General features: G+C 38.3%; 1 protein-coding gene across 1 annotated transcript in view; it reads right to left on the bottom strand.

Moving 5' to 3' along the window:
* tafa3a (TAFA chemokine like family member 3a) overlaps window positions 1-24,516 on the bottom strand; it is a 102,173-nt gene extending 77,657 nt beyond the window's left edge. Inside the window, exons 1-2 of the mRNA XM_053315562.1 lie at window positions 24,493-24,516; window positions 23,713-23,827 (exon numbers count right to left, since the gene is read on the bottom strand). Coding sequence (XP_053171537.1) covers window positions 23,713-23,827; window positions 24,493-24,504 — 127 coding nt within the window. The 5' untranslated portion in view covers window positions 24,505-24,516. The remainder of the gene's footprint in view (window positions 1-23,712; window positions 23,828-24,492) is intronic.
* Window positions 24,517-25,007: the final 491 nt, after the last annotated feature.

The raw sequence follows: 25,007 nt of genomic DNA, 5'->3' as shown, positions 1-25,007 counted from the left end.
GTGGATACATGAAGAACATCATCCAAAAGACTCTGCTCATTCTAATACTGACATGGAGACTTGACTGATGTGCCAAGTAATTGATATGCCAAGTATGATGCACAGGATGTTTCATTTGTATTTATGATACTGAGCAGTTATCATGTAAAAAATAATCACCAGCTTTCTATTATAAGTCTATTAAGTCCTAGAAAAGAATCGGTCATTGGGGGTAAAAATGTGTAGTAATTCCTGAAATAGATGCTTTCCAAAATGTGGAACATTTCTGAAACCGGGGTAAATATAGTTCACACCACTGGCAGAATTCTGTCTTGTTTTAAAATGTTTGAAGTCTTAATTTAAGACTAAATGTTTTGGTAACACAGATGTTAAAACAGGACCGCAAACTGCAAAAAAAGCTCAAGACGGATCTACTTAAAAAAGCAATTACTTAACATCATAAAGAACTCCTTAAAGTCTACATCATGAGTTTACAACTATATCAGAGATGGCAGAGCTTTTAGTGTTTGTTTGTTTCATCTTGCTGAATGTCTTCAAGAACATTATGTTGCAGAAAAATGACAGGATCGGGCGCTTATGCCAACGCCCCAAATACCACATACTTAGATTCAAGTGGCAGAAGCCCTCTGGACCAATCTCTGTGATGACATGTGGAGGAAAGCCTGAAACACTGGAAACCGCTCTGCTCACTCAAGGAGACACAAAACAGGGGCAAATTGCACTCAGTTGCAAAACTTTATAGGCGTGTTTGCACTGGCATTTTATTAACACAAAATCTTTTGTGGATCAGACCTTAAAACCTGGCAGATTCTTTGTGGATTTGGCCCTTAGTATTCTGTTACTCTCTCCTTATAAAAAGAGAACTTCAAATTATCTGGCCAGGAAAGGACAGAGAGTGGAGTGTGATAATGTGCACTCCGTAATTCTTCAGGATTGTAGCAACAAGAGTTTTCTTCAAGGTACTCAGTGGACATAAATGTTTAAAATTAAGAAACTGCTACATGGTGAATAGAAGAAAGACACAAAGTCTTGAATGCCAATGGCCTGTTACATAACATCAGACAGGATATTCAGATAAGGCCATTTCATGGTTGGCTACATCACTTTGATGCTGATTAACTGACATCAGAGCAACAAAAATGATGATAAGGTCAAAAAATGAAGTACAACAGAATTATTTTTAATCAACAACTGTGTTCATAAACACACAGAATCACACACAGTAAATCACTCAGCTATGCACACGTCTTCACACTTGTTGTGACAGCTGCAGGGAAAAAACATAATTACAGAAGTACATCAGGGCTCAAATTTTTTAAAAATTAAACCATTTAACTAAGCACAGCAATTTACAGCAAGTCACTTAAAAACTAAACCAATCAAGAACATAGTCACCTAGCACCGAGTGTAGAGATCAAACAAGCACACATAACAGATCTTGGTAACCAGTCATGGGAGGCTGAATCAAGTGTCCAAAAATGTTCAGTTGAATTAACGTCAAATCAAATACTATCTCTTGACCACATTGTTGAAATGAACAGATGTATCAGCCTGACAGCTAACAAACTTCTTTATCTACTGAGGCATGAAGCAACAAGTCCGGCTTCAGTAGGCTTTCACCACAAGAGCAGAATATACAGTGTGTATTTTCTGTTTCAATGTGGCCTCATGCAGTGTGCTGCCTTTTTCAGTCTCCAAATGCAGAGGTAGATCAAAACACTGGAAACTGAGTCACGTCCTGGCCACAGGCCCAGACCGCAGAAACAGCAACAGCCATAAAAACAGAGGTTGTAGGCCTCACAATAAAGACACCCTATGAATTAATAATGATTCAAATCATGCTGTTTGCTCCAGATGCCAATAACCCATTTTGTTGGACTCAAAAGCCTCTACATGCTGAACACAACTATCTGCAGCATATTTTCCAGGTAACACTGTGCCTGTGATGTTAAAGGACGACAGCTGCCAGTGTCTCACAGCCAAAGCACTCATTAAAAGGAAATGTGAGTGGGTATTAAAAATAGATCCAGGTAAAACAATTCAAATGGCCACATGAAAAAAAAAATGTTAATGTGGCAGCAAACTCACCACAGACATACTGAGGTATTGGTTTATGAAACATTTATTCATTTTGCCTGGTGAGAAACACGAAGAAAACTCTCACAAGATCAGTGTTTAATTTGATTACCATATTCAGAGAAGATTGATGTATTTCTACCTATCTGCAAACCTGCTGAGGAAACAATCATGCCCACCCAAGAAATAAGCCTATTTCTAAGAGAAATACAGAAGTAGGAGTTTAGTTGAAAGGAAAATCTCCATATGAATATTAATACTATGAATATTGGTATTGGACTGACAAGAACAATAGGGGCAAGGGCCACAAGCCTCCAGCAGCTTTCCAAAAGAATCTTAGGCTGCATTAATCAATAGTTTAGCCATGCTAGCAGTATGACTCCGAGCTCTATGGATGGCAATGTCGATTATTCAGTCCTCCATTTGGTGTAGGCTGAAATACCTCAGCAACTATTGGTTGAGTTAAAATATCTTTTTTTTAACAGGTGCTCATGGTCAGCAGAGGATGAATCCTAATGACTTAGCCTCTCAGTTAGCCTCTCACTTTTCATTCCTTCCCTTTACAAAGAGGTTAACATTTGTGTGTGTGTGTGTGGGGGGGGGGGGGGTCTGAGATGTATACACAACTATTGGATCAATTGCCATTTAATTTGGTGCAAACATTTTAAATGGTGTCCAATACTTTGGTTTATGACCAAAATAAATAAATAAATAATCCTAACCCTAACCCTATAAATAAATAAATAAATAAGTAAATAAATGAAAAATCCAGTTAGCTCCAGCTTTAGTTTGACACTAATTGGCATCTTCAGCATAAATGTACAACTAATGAGATGAATATTTCCCTCAGAAGTTGGTGGAGACCAAAACAGAGCTAAACGGAGGGTAAATATTGTAGGCCACTTATATTTGTGGACCAAGACATCTATAATTGCTAATGTTGCTCTGTGTCTGCTAGATGTGTAAATTAGCTCCCCTTTGGTAACACAGTCAACATATAAAGTGATAGGCTGTCCATTTTGCATTTACAAAAAGGCTAAAAAATACAACTTATGCAAACTTCAATTTAGCTTTTAACTTAAATTTTCTTTTGGTTCCACTCAAAAACAGGTGTGTCAGATGAAGAATTGACCACATTGGTTATTTGTCTAATATCTGATAACTACCTCTTTCTACTGTCACGAGCTACAGCAGAAGTAGCTTGGCATATTTCTTAAAGAGAAGGTCAGAGTGGATGGCTGGTTGGGTCATTTGCTTCCATCCTCATACCAAACATCAACATCAACACTGGTTTCTTTTAACAATCTTCCCTTAACCATAACCAAATCAACGCTAGTCTAAACCTTATCAAATCTGAACCAAAGGTGACAGATGAAAAAACTGCCATTTTAATCCTTTTTGTAATGATGATTTTAAACGTTTGGAAGGCAGGACATATTATACTCAATGGTTTATTATTCCTGTGAGAGAAACCAACCAGGCTGCAATGTGAACCTTTATAGATAACACTACACTGGAATCGCATGGAGACTTACAATTACTAAAATAAAGTGTGAGTATTGCTTGCTCATCGCTCTTTATTCTCTTAGGTCAGTTCCTTTGTAGAAAGAGCAGAATTTTATTTTATTTTTTAATCTTTTACTCACTGAGGATGATCTTTAGAGAGAAAGAATATAAAAACAGATGAGTGGGCTCTCACATTCCCCGAGTGTATGCTTTAGTGGTTTAGATGAAGTCCATGTCAGTACCATTCATCTGGCTGCCATGATGTTAGAGCCCACCACTGACTGATCAATTGGAGTCCCTCAAGGAATCATACAGCCTTATAAGTGAAAGGCTACTGAAGTTATTAAATCCAGGGACAGCAGCAGCAGGAGCAGCAGCGAGGGGCAGAAAAAGACATATACACAGACTCAAAGTCCTCTGCAAAGCAAGTGTTGTCTTGAAACGGTTACTCATTCTCTAGACAGTAACTGAAAATGTAATAAGGGATGTTCAGGCACATCATCAAAGAACCATCAGAGTCTTTTTCTCATTTGATCACGTATGATTTTCTGCTGCTTTTTAGCGTATCACACTACATGTACATTTTTCAAAATCTCATAATCTTAACATTGCCAGATCCAGTACACCATACAGCATTTTTGTGCATTTTTCTCATGTTGCACTGCAAGTACTTGAATGAAAACAGTTTTCCACATTTATCCTTAGATTGTCTATCACTTTGTAATGTATATTCATATCTTAAAACATTCACTATTATTGAAAGTGAACAAGAAAGTTAGAGGATTTTGCAGCCTTATGAGAACTAAATGCTCCCTGAGTGCGTTCTAGTTATTTTGGTTTCTACTGTTAGGCACAGATATTGAAACAAATATTTGAAGGCATGCAAAATAAAGAAAAACTGTAATGTTTTGTTGTAACTGTAAAATCCTTAATTACCACAATGACCCATGCCAGCTGAACTTTGGCTTGTTTGTACTTTGCTGTGAAGTGAATGACCTAAAGCAATTTGCAATGTAACTACAAAGAATGTAAGTTTTAATTTTGAGAGTAATTAGAAATCTCCTCTGGTATCCTTCTCATTTGGCCTTTCAAGCAGCATAAACTGCCAAATAACTCTCTATTCTCCTATCTTGACTCTTGCACTCTAGTTTTTGCAATAATGTGATAATGAAAAACAATGGAAAATGGCCTGGTATTAGCATTCTGATGAAAGTTAACAAAATAGGATTTTTGTTTTCCTCATTCATAGTCAAACAACATTCAATGAGTTGTTTTCTCTGCTACTTGGGATTTAATTGAACCCAACAGGACTGACGATACAGCAAAAGTGAATTCAACCTCTTAAATAACACACTGTGTGAATATAAAATCAGAATTTCTTCATTTTTTGGGGGGTGTAAAATCATAACAATCAAATGATAACATCTGCATGGACAAAGACTGTTTCTAATGGCAATATTACTTTATGCCATACTATTAATCTTATAGGCACACAACTAGGGATACAGTACAATAACTTGCATCATTACCACACACTGTGCTGCAATCATCCATCTCTTTTAAGAACAAACACACAGGTAAAGGTCATGGACAGATGAGAGGAAATATTTGTGACAGAAGGCAATGTTCATGGTCAATCCTTTCTTCTGCAAATGTCCGTGTATATCTCGCTATCTAAGTTGAATTAAGATAAGTAACATTAGCTCAGAGCTAATAACTATAGGTTATAGGTTTGCGTCAAAGGTTCCTTGTACAAACTCAAACAAAAATTGAACTACAACACAGCTTGAAGTTAGAGACACTTACCTTGGGACACACTACCTACCTCTGCATGAGTGGTGTTTGTGCGTCGCTGAAATTCTGCAGCTTGCACACATGCAATGTCCACACAGACAGTGTTTCTGCTGTGGCACTGCTACTGCCTACAAACTGTAGAGCAAGGGTTTTCAAAGTCTGAGACTGAGGGCCTCACCTCAACCCCTCTTAGTTTACTTCCTTAATTTCCCTCAATTCCTGTTTGCTGGGATCATAATTATGGTACTTGATCCCACAGACACTTAACAATTGAGCCAAGATAGACTACACAAAGTACATACAGTAATAGCCGTTCTGGGGCATTTATTGGTTTCTGATTCTGTGAAATAATTATCTCTTTAACCAAGTTACACACATTTAGGCTATTCTATTTGATCTCTTTTGGATAACTAATGTAATAAGTCATATTAACTAACTCCTTGGGGAGGCTTGCCTCCCACTTAGAGATCCTCTGCTGTAGAATTTGACTTTGATAATGGCAATCAATAAGCAAAATGCTTTGTATCGTTTTATTATAACTTTAATTATATTTAGTTTAGACAGAAAAGTCTCTGGTTGGGGCTACTTCTGAATCCGTCATACTCCTCACACAGGATGGTTTATTTATTGATTATATTGATTATTTCATTGGTTAAACTCCACTGTCACCATTCCAAGAGCATAAAAATCCCACCAGCGAACAACAAGTTCCCCAAACAAGCCAAAAACACACAAGGAAAACAACAACAACACATCTCCGTCTGGAAGCAGGTGACACAACAGGCAGGAGTACCAGTTTGAAATAATAAATGAGAAAGTGAGCAGGAGTCGAGAAAAGAAGCTTTATGTGTCACTAACTCTCCACATCGAGTTCCCGGCCCCAGCGTGCTCCACATAAGGTGTTCTGCAGTGGTGACACTTTTTTTCATGTCTATGACATAGTCTACAGAGATACATATTGAAACTGTAGTTAAAAGCAGTAATGATGCTGGTATATTGTCAGTGTGAGAACAAATCATTTTAACAGTCTAATTTTGCTGAGAAACGCACGTCACTGATAAAAACAGGTGAGATGCTGACTCTGAAGATGACGTGCTGCTGCAGACGCAGATCTCACGTGGGCTGTTAGGCTGGTGTTAATGTGTATGCCCAAATGAAAACCAAAAGGTTTTGTGACACATAACACTGCTGACGCAGGCTGTGTGTCACAGACGTTCCTCTGAGGAAAGTTAAAGTTTCACTGATGTGTTTTATAATGTTTGTGACCACTTTAGTTAGTGTGTATGATGTTTGCTTTGTTATTGTGATGTGAATGAATCTTACGGTGACGTTATCTGTTCTCAGGTCTCCTTTGCAAAAGAGCTTTTGCTCTTAACAGAATTCCTGAATAGATAAAGCTTAACTAACATGCCCTGCATGCACATGTACTTGCCTAATATGTTTTGGCAATATAATTGCTGTTTGGAATACTTTGTTATGACGGATGTCCATAAGGCCTTGTTCAATTTGACCAAAGTGGAAAACCACTGGTAGTGGCTTTTAACAGATGAAGAATCTTGATATGAATGATTTCCTGAGGTAGTCATTGATGAATGAGTGAGAGAGAGCATAACATGCAATGAATGGCTGCAATGCTAACACAATGCCTGTAGCTAGTTAAAAACATTAGATTTAGCCAAGTATAATGTTGTCAAGGGATTATTTTAGCAAACAGTTAGAAATAATGCAGGGAGGAATAGTGCAAGAAGAAACAGTGATGAAGATGTTTGATGAAGAGCTGCAGACGACCAGCATACCTCCAACAGGCAAACAAATTATTTTACTTTGCCTGCTGTGTAATCATGGCTTGGCATGACTACCCCCAAAACAATGAAAAACGCCATAATAATTGTCATCTTGCATGCTGTGCATGGAAAAAGATTATCATATCAAGAAATCAGTAACAAGCTAAGACTGAAAGTAGAAAAAAAGCTTTTAAAACTGAGTGTTCAGAGCAGTCTGAAGCTGATGCTTTTTACTCCGATGGATTACTTCTCCATACATCTACCTCTGTAATTGACACATTGGCCACATTTAACATGGACATCCAACCTTGTAACATTACATATAGGACTGAAAATAATGAAAAGCATGGTAGGTCCCCTTTAAAACAGCATAATACATTTCTAGATTGAACCTGAAATTAACGTGAAGACAATGATTTTTTTTTTTTTTTTATCAACCAAGGTTCAAGTTGTTTTGCATTTATCCATCTTTTTCATTTTCATGGATGCAATTCTTATACAGAGCATGAAACTGATGCTTCCTGGCTCAGGAGCCGATGGGCGGGACTAGAGAGGACATCAGGGAGACTACCTGCACCTGTGTAGTTTAGGCCTCTGCCACTGTCTGACATTATTTGAACTTAAGCTCATTATAAATATTATTTTACACACTTTATGAATGTGTGATTCCCATTTTTGTTGCAGACTATGAGCTGATTCATAACATCAAACAGTTTATAGCTATTGCTCAGTTTCAACTCTTGTCCTTTACGTGTACAGTGTAATTAAAATATACAGCTTTCATTATCATAAAACCCAAGTACACTACAGATATGGAAGTACAATAAAATTCATTTACTGAACTACATCGATTGTGATGTATGGTTTGAAAGAGTAAAAATTATCAATGCAATACAATTAGCGTACTCTGATTATCTGAAGTATAATAAGGGTAGCTATGCCCCAGTCCAGCAATTCATACAAATATCTGGATAAAGGTAGAAAACTGCTACCAGACCCCCCTTGTTACAGTTATATGGTCTCAGTAATTACTTTATTGCAACCCGAGGCAGTGGTTACAACTAGAGAAGTAGAAAGAAATGTAGACATGCACAGCATTCATTTTGACTTGGCATGTTTTGGAGACTGGAACGGGGGCAGATGGAGGGGGATTATGGTGCTCATGTACCAAGCCAAGAACCCACATACTTTTAAAATCACAGCTCCACCCCTGTCTAAAAGCATAATCAATAGCACTCCATGCCCTGCTTCACCATGTCTGTGTTGGGCTCCACAGAGGCAGCAGACAAAAGAGAAGCCAGAGAGATCCTACTCCTGTCTCTGGTCTCTCATCTGACATGCACACAAGCTGGTTATCTGTCAAGTGGATGTCATGTCAGCTCTAAACGGCTGCCATCTCTGCTCTCCAACTGGATTCTCATGTTTTTCATCTTGAACAGATTCCACTGTTGCCTTTCAGAGCTGAGTGACAGGCACAGTGTCATGAAACACAGAGGATTGGTTCAACTAAAAGGAGATGAGGGTCCCCCGTTAAACAGTACATTTCTGTAACAATGACAGGGCCACAATGATCTGAACTGCAAACTGAAAATCCATCTTCATTAGACGAAGAAGACGGCAGACAGCATTAAAAGTAGAACAACAAGCAGAGTCTGGAAATAAGAATGATTTGCTTCACACCATAGCTGAGAGTCAGACATTATTATCTTCTCAATCAAACGGCATGTAATTACATTAACAATGCTGCTAACTGAGAGGTATATTTAACCAGGTGCTCTAAATCATACCTCACCCTGGAAAACAATATTCTCGTTAGTGGTGAGGCAGCCATCGGCACTGATCCCCTGTTGAATTTCAGGCCGCCTGAGGAAACTATTAAAGGAGCATCTGACCAGTCCACCCACTGACAGCTCAATATAAATGTTCCTCTTTTTAATAGACCATCTTGCTGAAAAATATGTCGACAAACCTTTTAAAAAAGCCATTTCTAGAGAACACCAGTGGTTCCACCCATTACATTTTATGCTCCAGTCCATTCACATAAACTTGATGCTCAGCCTCGGTTGCTGTTTTTATGGTGCGATGTGGACACTCGGCACTGCACTTCATTCCTGGGGAGATGTGTGCCAGAAGGCGAAAAGTCATGGAGCGCAGCCAAAAGACGGAGGCAAGCAATTGATAGACTGCATTTTAGAAGCTTATATTTCACTTTATTCAGTCAGTATCCAGCCTCTAGTGAATAACTACCAGGCCATATAGCGTAGCATTACTTTAAAAGAAAAGACGTAACTACCCAAGGCTGAACAGCTGACGAGCTTCTCTCCGGCTTCTCTCTGACATGACTACAGATGAGCTCACGTAATTTGTTGTTAGGATTTATATGATCAAACTGCATGGAAAAGTAGTTTCTGGGGACAGTTGCTAAGGCAAATGTATTACATTTACAGATGAGGGGTTGCAAATCTGTAATTGTAAGTGCAGGGAATCAGCGTTTAGAGAGGACATCAAAGTTTCCTGACATGTTCTCAGATATCTTGGAATAATACTAGATGCCAATTTAGAGACAGATGTCGAATTGTTGAAAAGCATTCACTGGAAAAGCATTCTCAATGACAGCAGAGCTACAATAACAAGCCCTCAGAAAGAAAATAGAAAATCCTTAATATGAATTTCAATTGATCATGACAGACACCTAACATATCACAAAGCATGCTGTGGGAATATTGTTTGTATCTAAAAGGTGCCACATACCAAAAATGAATTAAATTAAAATAACTGCTATAATGTATTTTTTTCTCATCACAATTGATCAAAAGACTATGTGTAATATGAAACACACATATAATTACCATCCCAACTATCCTCAACTTTACATAGTATTTTATCATCTTTCAGCTCACTGTTGAGCTGTCCTGCATGTTAACTGTTTTGGTTCACTCTCAGCACTTTCATAGCACTGTTTTCGGCAACAGCAGGAAGCTATTTTCACCTAAAAAGGGCTAAAAATCCACTATCTACCTACTACTAAACAACAGGGTTAGCAAAGTTAGCAACTTGCTGGTGAACATTTAGCAGGTAAAGAACCATCTGATTCCCTCAGGAGTTGGTGAAGACAAAATAGAGCTATGAAGTCCAGAATATTGGGCTTACATGCATCAGGTAGACTGAAGCGTGACTCTAAAATGAAAGCTGATGTGGCTCGGTGTTCGCTACATCTGTAAATAGGCAACTGTTTGCTAACAAGTTTAACATATCGACTTAAAAGGTGATATTCACAGCTGGTATCTGCTGCCCCCGAATCAATTATCAATTATCACAGGTTTAACTTCACTATAAAACATATTAATACAGTTTTTTGATCTTTTTAATGTGCTTTGTAAATTAATTGACTCAACTTGACTTGAATACAAATGAGGCGCTTTGAGTTAAAATGATTTGGATATTAGTATTCACAGTTCAGGCCTTTCATGTTCTAAGTAGTGATTAAAGAATGATCAAACCGCCATTTCACATTTTGTAACAGTTTTGTGTCTCTGTAAATTTTATTTAGGATTTTTCTGCCTGAACTCACGTTTAAAGTCAGCCCGTGGTCTTTGAAGTGTGTAATCACCGTTCACCACAAGAACAGACAAGACATTGTAAATATCAAATATTTGATAACATTGGGGCAGTACAGATCATCACTGTGGTTAAGACACAATTTGTAAACCTCTTAAAATACGACATAATCTAATCTAATCTTATCTGGCCTTTGAATTCTAAAAAAGGTACGACTTTGCTTTCCTGCTTCTGTTTCCATAATGATTCAAACAACTCTGTCTGCTCATCTGAGGCTATTAAAACTGCTATCATACACTATACAGATATACTGTGTGTCTGCCACTCTTAACAAGCTCAACTTAAGCATTAACAAACAATTTATATTTCCTACAGCATTTACTATGCGTGAGCCTGAAATATTCTATAAAATTAGACATCAGAGGAATAAATGTGTAATCTGCTACTCCATGCTGCTACCACTGCTTTGACAAAATCTAAGAAAAAGAGATTTTTTATTTATTTTAATTCATAAACATATCATACAACACCTATCTAAACTTTACTGAGGATGTGTTGTGCTTGTACAGTCTGAGCACCCACTCAACCCCAAAGTAGTCATCTACATAGAGGTATGAATCTTCAATCTTTTCTCAACTAAAGAGTAAAAATTTCCTGTAGACATAACATGGTAAATAAACTTTTAAAATAGATATGACCTTTTGTGCATAAATATTTCCATTTAAGACTCGTATATAACCTGTATAAGAATGAGAGAATGGCCAGGAAACATCAGAGTGTGAAGTTAGCAATATATATCCTGGGTAGCAGCTTACTGTCAGTCTCATGTGGACAGGCCACTCAGTCTTCAGCAGTTTTTGATTAGTCCAAAATTGGTGCACCACTATAATGGAAGCAAAACATGAGGAGATGCTTGGAGTTTTAGTTCTCTCTTTTCCAAAGTTAAAATATGAGCAGTTGTTTGTTAAAACTGGAGAAAAGTTAGTTAGAAATGTTCTTTGATCATAAACTTCACAACATGTAATAGGTTCTGCAAGATTTCCATGGTAAACGTCTTGTCTTCAGAAGTGAAATCCTTATCCTTTATCTTAATCAGTCAGAAAATACCCCAAAATATAATATGGTTCAAGTGGCAAAACCCAAGTAGTGTTTGTGCCTGAACCTAAACAAGGCTTAACCAGAGCAGCATAAGATCAGGAAACTGATTTATTTTTCAAAAGTAATTTATACCAGTTTTGGAACCCACTGACAAATGTAGTGTTTGGACTTGTTGGATGGTGGATTTTTTGTACTTCTGCCTACAACCAGGATTCATCTATAAAGAGGTCATTCATAACCAAGAAAGACCTCCAACATTAACAGGTCTATATTCTCCACACACGTTAAACATATGCATCCTGGTTACGCATACAAAATGTCAGGTCAAGTAAAGATGAATTGTAAATATTAAGTATGTAATGTTTTGAATATAAGGTACAATAAAGGGAATCACTGAATAAATATTGCAGAATAAAAACAAAGGTCTATGAATGGTTTCATTCTCTGTTCATGCTGATTTCCCTGTGGGCTTACTGATTTGAAGTATCTGTCTCATACACTGTATATGTCAGTTATATGATTTTATGCTTTTATCCAGAAGGTGGCAATATGCAATGAAATATTAACTCATATAATTAAAAAATAAAAAAGGTACATCTAAGTTATATTTAGCTTTTCCCTCATTTCTTTAATATTATAGCAATGCTACCAGAGCATGAGAACAATATGTTTGAAAGCCATACAATAGTGATATGATACATAAAATATACAAAGTCCTAATTCAAAAGTTAATGATCTGAGTACCAAGAATCAAATTGCCTCTCATATCACACAGTCTGTGAAGCAGTGAATTGCCGTCACTAACAAACTAATCACATCAGAATTTTTCTACACATTAAAATTTCAACAGAGAACAGAAACCGTGTGATAAGGAACGGAGCTGTGGCCAATTTGAAAGAGGACTGTACCTCCTTGTGCTAAGCTTCAACCAAGCATAGACCATTAACAGCAATACAATCGACTAACTTTAAAGGAGGTTGCTCTAATTGCTGGGTAAGGGCAGGCTTTTACTTTGTAAGACCCAATTACCGCCATGCTGTTAGCACTTCTCCACTAATTGCATTCATCAGCTCAAATCATTATCACCAGGCTCTCCTTCGATTTCTACCAAAATCCAAAAATCCTCATTTCTTTGAGTTTCAGAATTGCTAGAGGTAACTCATAATGTGGCGAGGGATAATGGGTTTACATTTGAGCTGTAATTAGAGAGGGAATGGAGATGGAAGACCGCTGGCATGTTATCTGATTCTGGCACAGTATGTGTCCAATACCTGCCACAATGAAACACTGAGACACATCTTTTAATGCAGGCAGAGTGCAGACACGGACAATAAAGTAAAAGGCTGGCTTCTGGTGGTTCCAACTTGACTCTTACTATTGTAATTTTGGCAACATTTTTATCATTTATGATGACATTGTGCTCACCAAGGTAATTGTTATGATGAGGAAATATGGTAGCATTGTGATCAGACAAGCTGTAAAAAAGACAATAATAATAACTTTAATTGAATAGCAACTATCACACAAAATAAAAAATGCAGCTCAGTGCTCAAGTGCTTTACAACAAAATAAATGACATGCACCAAATTAAATCCAAGAATACATGATGGTAAGTTGAGAATTAATAGGCAAAAACTCAACAAATTTCAACAATGTGGGCACAATCTGTAAATTAGCCTCTAGCCTCATGAAGTATGAGCATAAAATAACCTCATTTTTACCAATGGACACAGATTCACCACTGGTCTTGACAACAATTTAGATCAGTCAAGTTTATCCAAATCAAGAACATCTACTGAGGTTGAATAAAAATATACATCCCCATATTTTTGTAAAGGAGGAGAATTAATTCCCTAATAGAATTACAAATGAGTTTTATGAACTATCATACATATTGTAACAAGTAGCCCTCCAGCTACTAGGCTGAATCAATCAGATAGTTGAAACATAAAGACTTGTTGTGGTTGGAATTTGAAATGAAAATGAATTAGCAGACGAGCAGATAAGTCAAAATACCAGCAGGGGACCGAACCATTCCCGGAAGCCATCGATAGCACAGGAATAGGTTATAGATTAGCCGCTAGGTATATGCCCACAGCTTGGAGTGATTACAATTGGGACTGAAAGGGAGACAATTTGCCACTATGGAAGAAATCCAGGATGAATCACAGGAGGTGACAAAAAATAACAACTGGAAATGTTTCCAGGAATGGCAGAAGCGCTGGGACAAGTATGTCTCAAGGAGAGTGCTTTGAAGGGTATTCAAAATGTACAACTGAAAGATTTATAATTTTTGAGTCCCCCCTGGTTCATATGAAGCTTAGTGAAAGTTCAGTCAAGAAGACTCTAAATCATACAGGCATCCAGGGGTTACTTTCTAGCCTTCTTTCACACATGCTCATCTATTACCTAGTTTTCTATGTCCAAGGTCTGCTGCAGCCATGATCTTAATTGTTGCCAGTCACCTGTCAATCTCGGCAACCAATAGCAAAACGCTACTCTTCAGCCTTAGCCTATCATCTCGTATCTGTTTAAATATGCCTCTCTCTCTGCTTCAGTCCTGTCGTACAGCTGTTCGTGCGCCCCACCACCTCCCCATCTCCGCCATTCCCTACAGGATCTACTGTACAGTCCATCTCCCATCTGCCATCTTCTCTATCTATATATATATATGCAGCCGTTCAGGGATGATTCCTCAAGCGCCAAAGACTTTGTTCTCTCATATATTCACAATAAATATCTTTCTATCACTTGTCACTCCTGATTGAAATGTAAAAGGAATGGAAAACTATTGACAAAAAAAGAGGAGAGACCAAGCTTAAAGCCACTCTTACCTTTCTTGCATTTCACACAGCACTTTGAAAAAACTTGAACAGCAACACCCCCTCCTCCCTCCTATTTCCCAACCCCCATTCGGTCCGAATGATATGATTGGTCAGAGTTTTCACAGAATAATGATGAGTTTCTATGCCTGGTGAATCTCTCTAACATTTTAGAGTGCCATTAACTTTTTAATAGCATTTTAACCTAAACAAAAAAATGCGTAAAAATGTAACAAATGTAAGGGTAGCTTTAAAGACTGTGTAGACATTTTCTTCTAAACACATTAAATAGGTCATAAATGTATTTCTAAAAAAGGTGTAAAAAGCATTTCAACCATTTAGGTTCGAATTGTGGAGTTAGGCTTCACAAACTGTGTTTCAAGATTTCTGTGTTCAGGATTTTTTGGGCGGGTCTGAAAATCACCACCGCATTACGTAACGCAGCGCTGATTGGCATAAACCCGCCTCTGCTGCTGTAGAGGTATTTATACATTCAGCGCACACTACTACTACTACAGTCTACAGTTAACCAGTTAGCTGAGCTAGCCGCCGAGCTAGCCGCCGGGCTAGCCGCTGAGTTAGCAGCAGAACGCTCTCAGACGTTGGTCAATCAACCTGTCAATCACAACGTAGCCACGTAGCCTGCTTTATCGTCAAATATAAAATCAGGGAGGCCAAAATTTCACAAATGAACATCATACTGCATTGAAGAAAGCTTTAAACTAGCGATTGAGATCATAAACACATTTGGAAAACGTTTACTGAGGTTAGAAATCAAGTGAGAAATTGGTGAATTCTCCATTGACTTGTATAGACCCGGAAGTCTTTTTGAACACAAAACGGTCGCCCCCTGGTGACCTTTTGATAGAATACAGCTCTAAGTTACTTCCACATTGGCTTCTTTTCAAAGGACTGGAACTTGGACAGCTACTTACGGCAAACCACTTGGACAAACTACTGTTATATGTTGGATAGATGTATTTCATACCCGTTTCAGCAGTTGGATGCGAGTCTGCACAAAGTATAGAAACACAAGTTTGTACATCTGTATGTAACCGGGGAAGTATTAATACACGAGCCGTTTTTCGCGCATGTGCAATGTCGCTACCCGATGTGAGTCTGACCAAGTAGCCAATGTAAGTCGCGCATGCACAGTGTTCATTTGTTTTTTTTGATATAAACTTTATTGATATATTCTGATCTGAGTTAGCGGCTGATGTGACTGACTCTTTTTACTTAGACTCTTTTATATTTAAAGGAAATATTTATGAGTATTAATGTGAAGAATACACAGACACAAACTTTCCTCTGGTCACGTGTGTAATGACTGACAGCTCTACACTCCCTCTGCTGGAGTCCTGCAGTTACTACACAACACTACTGCTGCTGTTAGATCATATTATACACATAAAACATGAGGAAACACAGAAATAACTCTTCTCACAGTGCTGCAGCTGACAAAACAATATTTAAAATACAAGATAAACTATAACGTTAGAGATGTAAAAAGCACTCAAAAGTTCATATTTCTCACAAATCGCGTTTGAGTCGGGTAAATAATGTGTTTTTTCCAAGCGGAGTTGCAGTACATAACCGTCCAATATGGCGGACCTTGGCGGATTCAACTGCGCATGTGTGACTCACATCGGGTAGTGACTCACATCGGGTAGGGACTCACATCGGGTAGAGACAAGCGTCCATGTTTCTGGTAGAGGTGGTGACTTTGATTGACAGGTGACACTTGGTAGGAGCGGGGTTTCAGCGAACTTAGCGGGCACACCCAACGCGTTTGGGAGAAGAGAAAAAGGCTGATTTTTACACAACTTTGAAGCCTAATTTCATATATTTGGCGATTTTTTTAATCATTCAAATTTGGCAGGGTGGTTAACAACACACTTTTCTGTGGTATGTCAAACTGAGAACACATATTTATTCTTACTTTACACAGACTTTAAGCAGAGACACTTTCAGAATCACTATATCTTTTGTTGATTCACATGTGCAGCCACAGTCACTGTACCCATTATGTTTTCTCTGCTGTGAAATACTTCTGAACATGTTCATGAGGCTGTCCCATCTAATAATGGGGTACGATGAATGTTTACTTATCTGATAGGGCTGTGGGGTAGGACAAAAAAGACTGGGAACCACCTTATTTGGAGGTAAAACTGAAAGTGAGTGAGACTAAAATATCTGTAATCAATGCATTGAATACATCATTGCACAGGAAAACTTTTACTCTGATCTTAACCATTGACTTGAATGGTGTAACATTATTATTACCAATAAAAATGATGACAAAAACTATAAAATAAGGCCTTAATTGCATAAAACCAGAATTTGTCTTTAAACACTACATTGTGTCTTTCTTTTTTATGACCATAACGTTACACACAATAAAAAGAACAAGCTCAGGAGTAAATGTAAATAAAACTATTGACATTCTCTAAGCACATACACTATCCTCTGCTCCCTTCAGTTGACTACACAACCACTCGACCACACACACACAGGATACAACCAAGGCCACACACAGCCACTCATGGCTCATCTATACAGCTGCCATTCAGATGCGTATAGCAGAGGACGTTTGATGGTTTTCTAATCTCAGTAGCTGCCACCGGGAGATGGGGCGAGCTGACCTCTGTCATCCCCACAGTGCATCTCAAACAGCTTCACATCTCCATCTCAATCTCCCTCTACTTGCAATCTCCGTCCACCATTGTGTCGTCCACCTGCTCTCCAAATGTCAGGACGAATGCTCTGCAGCCGCATCCCCACACATCCCCAGGGTGGGGGTGACCTGCTCAGCCGCCGCTTAGTATAATGTCATGCTATCCCTGGGCAAGGGTTCCACGCTGACCTGCTGTGTGGAATGTGCAGCAGGCGGCTGTATGCAAAGCAGGCAAGCAAAACTTTATTTATATAGCACATTTCATTCCAGATGGAAACACAATGGGCTTCATAGAGCGTGAGCTACCATGGAAGTTGCAGCCACAAAAGCTATGTGTATAGTGTAAAAGATAAAACATTAGGGAACACACAAAAACACATTAAGAATTTAGGAATAAAATAAAATAATTAATTGATAGGGCAGGATGTTCCAGCAGCTTGGAGCATAAAAGCTAAAAGCAGTTTCACCAGTTTTCGTGGAGACCCAAGGGAATAACCAGATGGCCTGTTCCAAATGACCTGAGGGGTCTAGTTGGTTCATTGCTCACAAGCATGTCAGAGACATATTGGGGTGCCAGACCATGTAGGGCCTTAAAACAAGCGTTAAAAATTTCAAAAATTTACTGGAAGCCAGTGTAAAGCAGCACCTCAGCACAGGCTTTATGTGGTTGTATTTCCTTTTTCTAGTTAAAACTCTGGAGCTGGAGTAGCTGCAGTCCATCAAGATACTAGGTATTCCTATAAGCAGTGAGTTACAGTAGTCTAGATAACTGGAACGCATGGCATGTTGTCCTGGGATAAAAAGCTCCTTATCTTTGTGATATTTTGTAAATGCTAAAATAATTATGCTGCTTTCACACAGAAAACAGAGATCTAAATACAGATATTATACTGCATTACAGGGTACCTCACAAGCCAGATACGTGGAAGAACTCAAATCTTGATGATGAATAATCAAGTAAAAAATTGAATCAGAAGAAAAATGAATCAGCTGTTCCTCATCTTTGACACCGTGTCCTACAGAGCTTCTAACATAAGCGACAGGAAGTAAATAGGAACAGGCTAGTCGTACAGAGAGTTGTTGCTTGTCTAGTTGCATTGGGGTAAAGTGGCAAGTTTCAGAACATTGCAGACTGGCACATTGCATGTAGTTGCAAGTTTCTAATAGTCTCATCGTGAATATTTAATCTTAACTGGCCTTAACAGTAGCTAAATTAGTTAAACTAAAGCAGACAGGTCTGCAGTAAGAAAAACCTATTCTACAAAATGAATAATGAACATTACACATCTTAAATAAAATAGTACCTACAGATAGTGCTCCACCAGGTGTATTTAAGGGGCTGGATGGACATCAATATTTGCTTAGACATAGATCAGCTATACAACTGTGCCAGTAGTGGTTGCTAATAAAACCAAAATCAACTAACTGGAACAAAAAATGTATTACTCAAAACCAAAATACTAAAGGCCCAAAAGCAATAAAAGCATCTGAAACATTTATTTTGAAGTATACCCATTGTTTTAAATGGCTGAAAGCACACCAAAAGCGTTATGAGGAGCGTTAAACTGTCTTGACACTCCTACTCTGACCTTGGAGTACCAAATGAAGACAAAAAAAACATATTTTTCTGTTGCTTAAAAAGAGAGAGATAGCATGAGTAAACTGAGAGCACCAGCAAGAGAGAGAGACAGAGATAGCGAGAGAGCGGCAATGGTCGAGCAAGGTAAACGAGAGAAATAAAACGTGATATTCCGATTGTTTCATGATTGTTTCATTATGTTCTAAAGCACAAATATATAAGCATCAAACACTTAATAGATCATTTCAGTTTCATTTTTCCCCTCTGCATTTCTGCTTATTCTCTACATTAATTCATTACATCCAATTAATGCAGCAGTACATACAAAACAAACAACGGGACAAATCTGTGTTGGTTCTGTGGTGTTGGCATTTCAAACCTGATGCCTGCAGTGCGCCATAGGAACATCAAATGACGCGCCTCATTTATCACTTTCAGTGCCTTAAATCTACCCCAGAGGTATTCACGGCTGGACTGTCTCAAATTATATTATTTTGAATTTCTAAAATTATCTAAACCTTTAACACTAAAAAAGTATCTGCTGCAGCCGGGCTCTCTTCAACATCCATCAACATGAAAAGCTCTCCTCACATCCTTACAGGCTTCGTCTGCGACAGCATAGGGAAACAATTCTAATTTAATTTAATTTTTATTGTTTCCAAAAAATAATCTGACTGAGACAGGGAAGAGGAAAAAACGTTAATGTCAGGCAAAATAAAATAAAGTTTTTGTTGGATACTACCATTAACTTGGGCTCTGGAGAATTAGTTTGTTCTTAATATGAACACTGAAAATGAAGGGGGGGGGGGGCTAAAGCCAATTTGCATAGAATACAAAAAAAATCCCCCGAAGCACAAAAATCAGCTTGAGAATGAGCCATTAGAGTGCATCACACAGTTTTTAGAAAGTCTCTACCATAAGCAAATATGGAAATATCTCACTGAATTCAAATGAGAGCCAGTGCACAATTTTATCTTATTATTAAGGCAACATGGCCCCTTGTGCGTGTGAATATAGAACAGGACCTTCATTTAAACCCAGCATAAGCCTGAGCTCCAAAGTCATTTTGATTCCAATTTGTGGCGTTATCCACAAGCTATGTGGCTTAATGCATATTTAAAAATGTAACAGAGTTTATGACCTGTAAACAGCACTGCTTAGAGTGTTTTTGTCTCAATAAGAGGAAGCTGCAACATTGCATCACACAGCCTTCGTGGGAAACATGTTTTTCACGACTGTTTTACTCTTTTTTTACCACATTTCAGCATTTGCCCTCGCAGACACTGACCAACAAACCACAGAGAACTTCATTACTGTTTTCTTTTTTTTAATAAGACGGGGTGAGTTACTGTTAAGAAAAAAAACTATAAAAGTATATAAATAGCTGAGTAATGAGCCTCCCATTTGACCTGGTCACATCATCAGTCTAAATCCTATTGACGGCACCAAAACAAATTGTACAGCCAAAAGGTGCTAGTTATCACGCTCACTCTCTCGCTCCAGACCACTCTCCTCTCGCACACTCTATCACCCTTCCTCTCCCTCTCCACTCTTTCATGACTAGCTAATGAATGTAGATGGTGCTCTGGGGGAAGCAGTGGTCTTATTACGGGGGTTATGTGTGAGCGTTGTAAGCTCAGCAAGCTGCAGTCAAGCTATGGTGAAAGGTTCAATTGCTTTGGCAAAGCCCCCACCTCAATAAACAGAGGGGCTAAAGAGGTTTGTTTATTGGGCCCACCTTGACTTGACCTCCGTAGCTCAGGGACAGGCTGCGTGATTACCTAAGTGTCAGTACAGCCTGGGGAGAACAGAGGAAGGCTACTTGTGCTGGCCCTCTCTCTCTCTCGCTCCTAATAAATCACAGGAATAAGCGCACAAACCACGACAGCAGGACAAATGCAAAACCAAAGAGACAGCAGTGTAAGCCAGAAGATTAAAGGGTTTATCTGATATGTTTGCAGTCAAACAAGTGGGAATCACCACTGTCTTGTCAGTCTACAAAGATCAAATATAGTGAGAAAAAAATGCATGTATTGATCTGATTATCACATTAGACGGTGAAAAGTAAACGTGTAATCCCCCATGAATAATGTGGAGTTGCAGGTGCAAAAAGAGCAGTACATGTCCAAAAGTATGTGGACACTTTGAACATTGCATATGTGATTCCAAACCCAGCCTGCGTGTTTTCCAATTAGGTATTCCAAACCATAGACTTCTGGGAATATTTTTTCCAAGATTGACCTGACAGGTTACCCGACAGCAAGCAGGTATTGCCTCCTCCAGGCACAAGATCATTAATGAGGTCGAGCAGTGATGTTGGGTGATAAGACCTGGCTCACCAGCGTTCCAGTGCATCCAATGGGGTTGAGTTCAGAGCTCTGTGTAGCCCAACTTGGAAAACCAGATACTTTGTTTGATACACTGGTGAATTCTCTTGTTGAAAAGAAAAGAACCTTCAACAAACTTTTCCAACAAAGGTTGAAGCACAATAATGCATCACTGTATACTGTAGAATTAAGGCTTCCTTTCATTTGAACTAAAGAGCTTATCCCTGACAAATTGCCAATTGTGGACTGTGGTTAGTTTGCTGTCTGTTCAATTGGCTGTTGAGTTGCTATTTGATTGATGAGCTTTGGCACAAGTTTAATGTGTGTGTTTTTTTTTAACACTAATTACCAAAATAGTATAGTATGACAATTAGTATAAAGCACTTCTTTTCAAGATCTTGCTCGAGATGTTTCACCATCATTTCAATTTTTTTTTTTTTTTTTTACAGTACATTAAAATAGTAATTTTGTTTTAACTCACTATTCAATATCCTCCTAGAATCAGCATGTATGGAATTGGGACTCAGCTTATCTGCTTTTTTTTACAGGAGATATTGTCATATCAAAAAACATACAGGTATAAGTTACATTAACATTTACAATGGTTTTGCTCAATGAGGTGTCCCAGTAATCCATGCAGATAAGCGTGCACATTATCCTGGCACTGGAACTGGTTCCGTTAAATGGATCAATATCATAGTAATACCTGTGCTTTTACTCTCATGATGTGTTGAAAAAGTTCTGTAGTCCAACAGTATGACAGTATGAAGATGCATATACATGGAAAAATTTGAAAGTAAACTAGGGTGATGAAAGCAGAAACATGAAGCACTGTCTTTCTTGTTAACTTTACAATTTTTACATCAGCAGCGACTTTCCAATGTCTAATGTCTGGTAGCACAATTCTTGTATTATTTGCAGTTACTGCAGCTTTTTTGTGCATTTACTGCCAAAATATCATACTGTGATCAGTGGTATTTATTGTATGTTTATTATTGTATTAATAATATATAGTTTGGTTTCGGGACAAAGCAACAGAAAAATGAACATAGTGGTGCCCTCCTCAGGCCAATCAATGTAAACATTGGAACATAAAACAGTTTGATCAGCATTGCTGTTGTTCACACCTCAACAAAGAACCTGCTATTTTGTATTTCTGCTATTTTGCATTATGTTTGCATTTGTGTTTGTGTTTTTGTATTCCCTCCCCATGCAGTCCCTCCTGTCTTGGATCTGGGTTTTGATGTCTTATAAAAGTATTTTTGCTGGTCATGTTTTTGTGTTTGGCTAACGTGAGGCTGTTTTTCTTTAGCCATGGCGTGCTATTTGTCCTCCAGTGGAATAAGGCTCATTATTTCAATGTGTAGTCACAGTTTCTGCCGTTATGCCGAGGGATCAGGCCATCTCTCCATTAAGGGAAATCGCTTTGAAAGGTCCTGTCCCCTGCCACATACATACACACCAACAAGCAAACACAGATGCATGCACACAGTTACTGTACTGGTATTACTATTTCCATGTGATCTTTGTCTTGCATGACTGCCTGTTGAACATAAACAAAACAAAACTATCTTTGTCTTGATGGTGAGCACACAAACTCGACAGCTCTGCTAATTATATCAGTTTCTTTGAAAACAATCATGTGCTCAGTTCATGTGACTGGTCTGTAAGGAACATGTTGTAGAACACAATGACTGCTGTACCGATTATAATACACTTAAATCACTACATGTGATATGTTACAACTTAATGATACAGTGTAAATTGATGTATCATATTCGTTATGAAGCATCTAACTGTCCTTTTGTGATTGATATATTGTTCTGGGTTAAAGAAAAGTATAGAAATGTATGTGACTATCTTTTTTATAAACTTAAAATGTTATACCCTCCCTATTTTAATAAAAGCTCTAAGAGCAGGTAAAAGGATTACTGTATCTATTTAGTGATTCCACATTCAAGGCCTATGACAGAAAGGTCATTGTATACCTGTGATATCAGAGGCTGTTAATGAGTGATGTTTTGTCCTCCCTAAACAATGGCCATTAAAGTATATTCAACATGAAATGTAAAGGATTATACCAGACTATGTGTGTACTGGTTTGTTTGTTTATTTGTTTTTGTTCCTAGTAGGATTAATGCCTTTGAAATACCAATCCTGTTGGTCTATTTGCCACAGTCTGATACTGCTGCTTTCTGTTCTCCTGCCATCCTGTAAGTCAAAAGTTCCCATTATTCAAAAAGAAATACATTAAAAACTGTTTTCTGGATTAATCTTTTTAGTCTTTTCATAGGCATTGACAGTAATTCCTTTAATCCTCTGCTTCTCCAGTGGAGCTGTTGGTCAGTCAGTAGTATCAGCCTTTGGTGGTTCTGGGCAAGATGCCCAGAGCCATATATCTTGGTGTGAATGTTTGTTTCTGTGCATTATGAAGACAGCACCATGTTCAGCCATCAATCCCATGAGAAATAACAGTGATCATGCAGTGTTTTACCTATGTGGCTTCTGTGTGATGATGCACTGGTCAGCTGTCCCCAGAGAGACACCATACAGACGGTCAGCAGCAGCACCCTTCTGCACATGCTCTGTAAGTCCCTCTCCCGCATTCTGTAAAAAAAAAAAGAAAGAAAAGAGAGAGAGACAAAAAACAGTGCCGGTCAGCCATATTTGCATAACATGAACACTCAGATGTGCAGGCTGGCTCATTTGGGCTCATGCCAACAAGCTGCCAAAGCTTTGGCTTGGCAGTCAGAGGTGGTCAATTAGAGTAACTCCTGAAATCACAAAGCTTGGATCTACAGAGCTTTAAGTGGACGCCTTTGCTGTGTTAAGGATTAGCCTGCTGAGAGCAACAACAGCCAAATATAAATAAGTACCATAACAGCACATACCAGCAACAATCCTCTATTACAGCTCAGTCACACCAGCATTTCATAGCAAAATGAGTTCATTTCAGCAGAATCACAGTAATTAGTGGATTTGCTCACAAAGGAAATGCACAAGTTCAACTTTGGTTAACCTCCTAGTTTCCGTTTGTACTTGTTTGTAGCCAGAATAGTATTGACCAATACAATTGAGCAGACTTCAGTTATATGCAAGTAAACAGTCTGTGTGGAGAGTAAAAGAGGCTGAAAACACTAGGGAACAATTTAGCTTTTTTTATCTTTTTTTATTTATCTGCATATGCGTATATTTGTTTATTGATATTAGCCGAAATTTGGATTATCTGGATCTCTCAAATTGCTAATCTAACTGTAAACAATGACCAGTGCATGAAGGAGGACATGTTGGCCCAATTACAGTAAATGGTAAATGGACTGCACTTATATAGCACCTTTCTAATCTTATGATCACTCAAAGTGCTTTTTCTCTACAGGTCAAAATATTGACCATTGCCCCCATAGACGAATGGTGAACTTTGACATGCAATTTTGCCCTCTTGACAGTTTGTCCCTTTGAGTCCAAAATGGAAGACGCCATTTCCTGTGTTGCCTCACTTTTATTTAATCCTCCTCTGTCAGAGAATGAACTGCTCCACAAAAGAAGAATGGTTGAGAGTTATGAAACAAGAGTCAACATTAGTATAAATTAGTCTTTTGAATCAACTGTGCTGGCTGTCAGTTAGCAAGCTTGATATTTGGGAGAACTTCTTTTCTGGCATCAATTACTTTTTATTGAATGCCAGAGGGGAATGAAGATCACAGTACAAAGCGAATAGTAAGAAACTGAATAGTGGTAGCAAGATTCTGGCTGGCTAGAGCGTTAGCAATTAGCTCACTAACCACAGTA

Source organism: Scomber japonicus, chromosome 3 (genome assembly GCF_027409825.1).
Source record: "Scomber japonicus isolate fScoJap1 chromosome 3, fScoJap1.pri, whole genome shotgun sequence".
In the NCBI taxonomy this organism is placed as follows: domain Eukaryota; kingdom Metazoa; phylum Chordata; class Actinopteri; order Scombriformes; family Scombridae; genus Scomber; species Scomber japonicus.
Note: the sequence above shows the minus strand (reverse complement) of the source record. Positions and strands in the feature narration are given on the sequence as shown.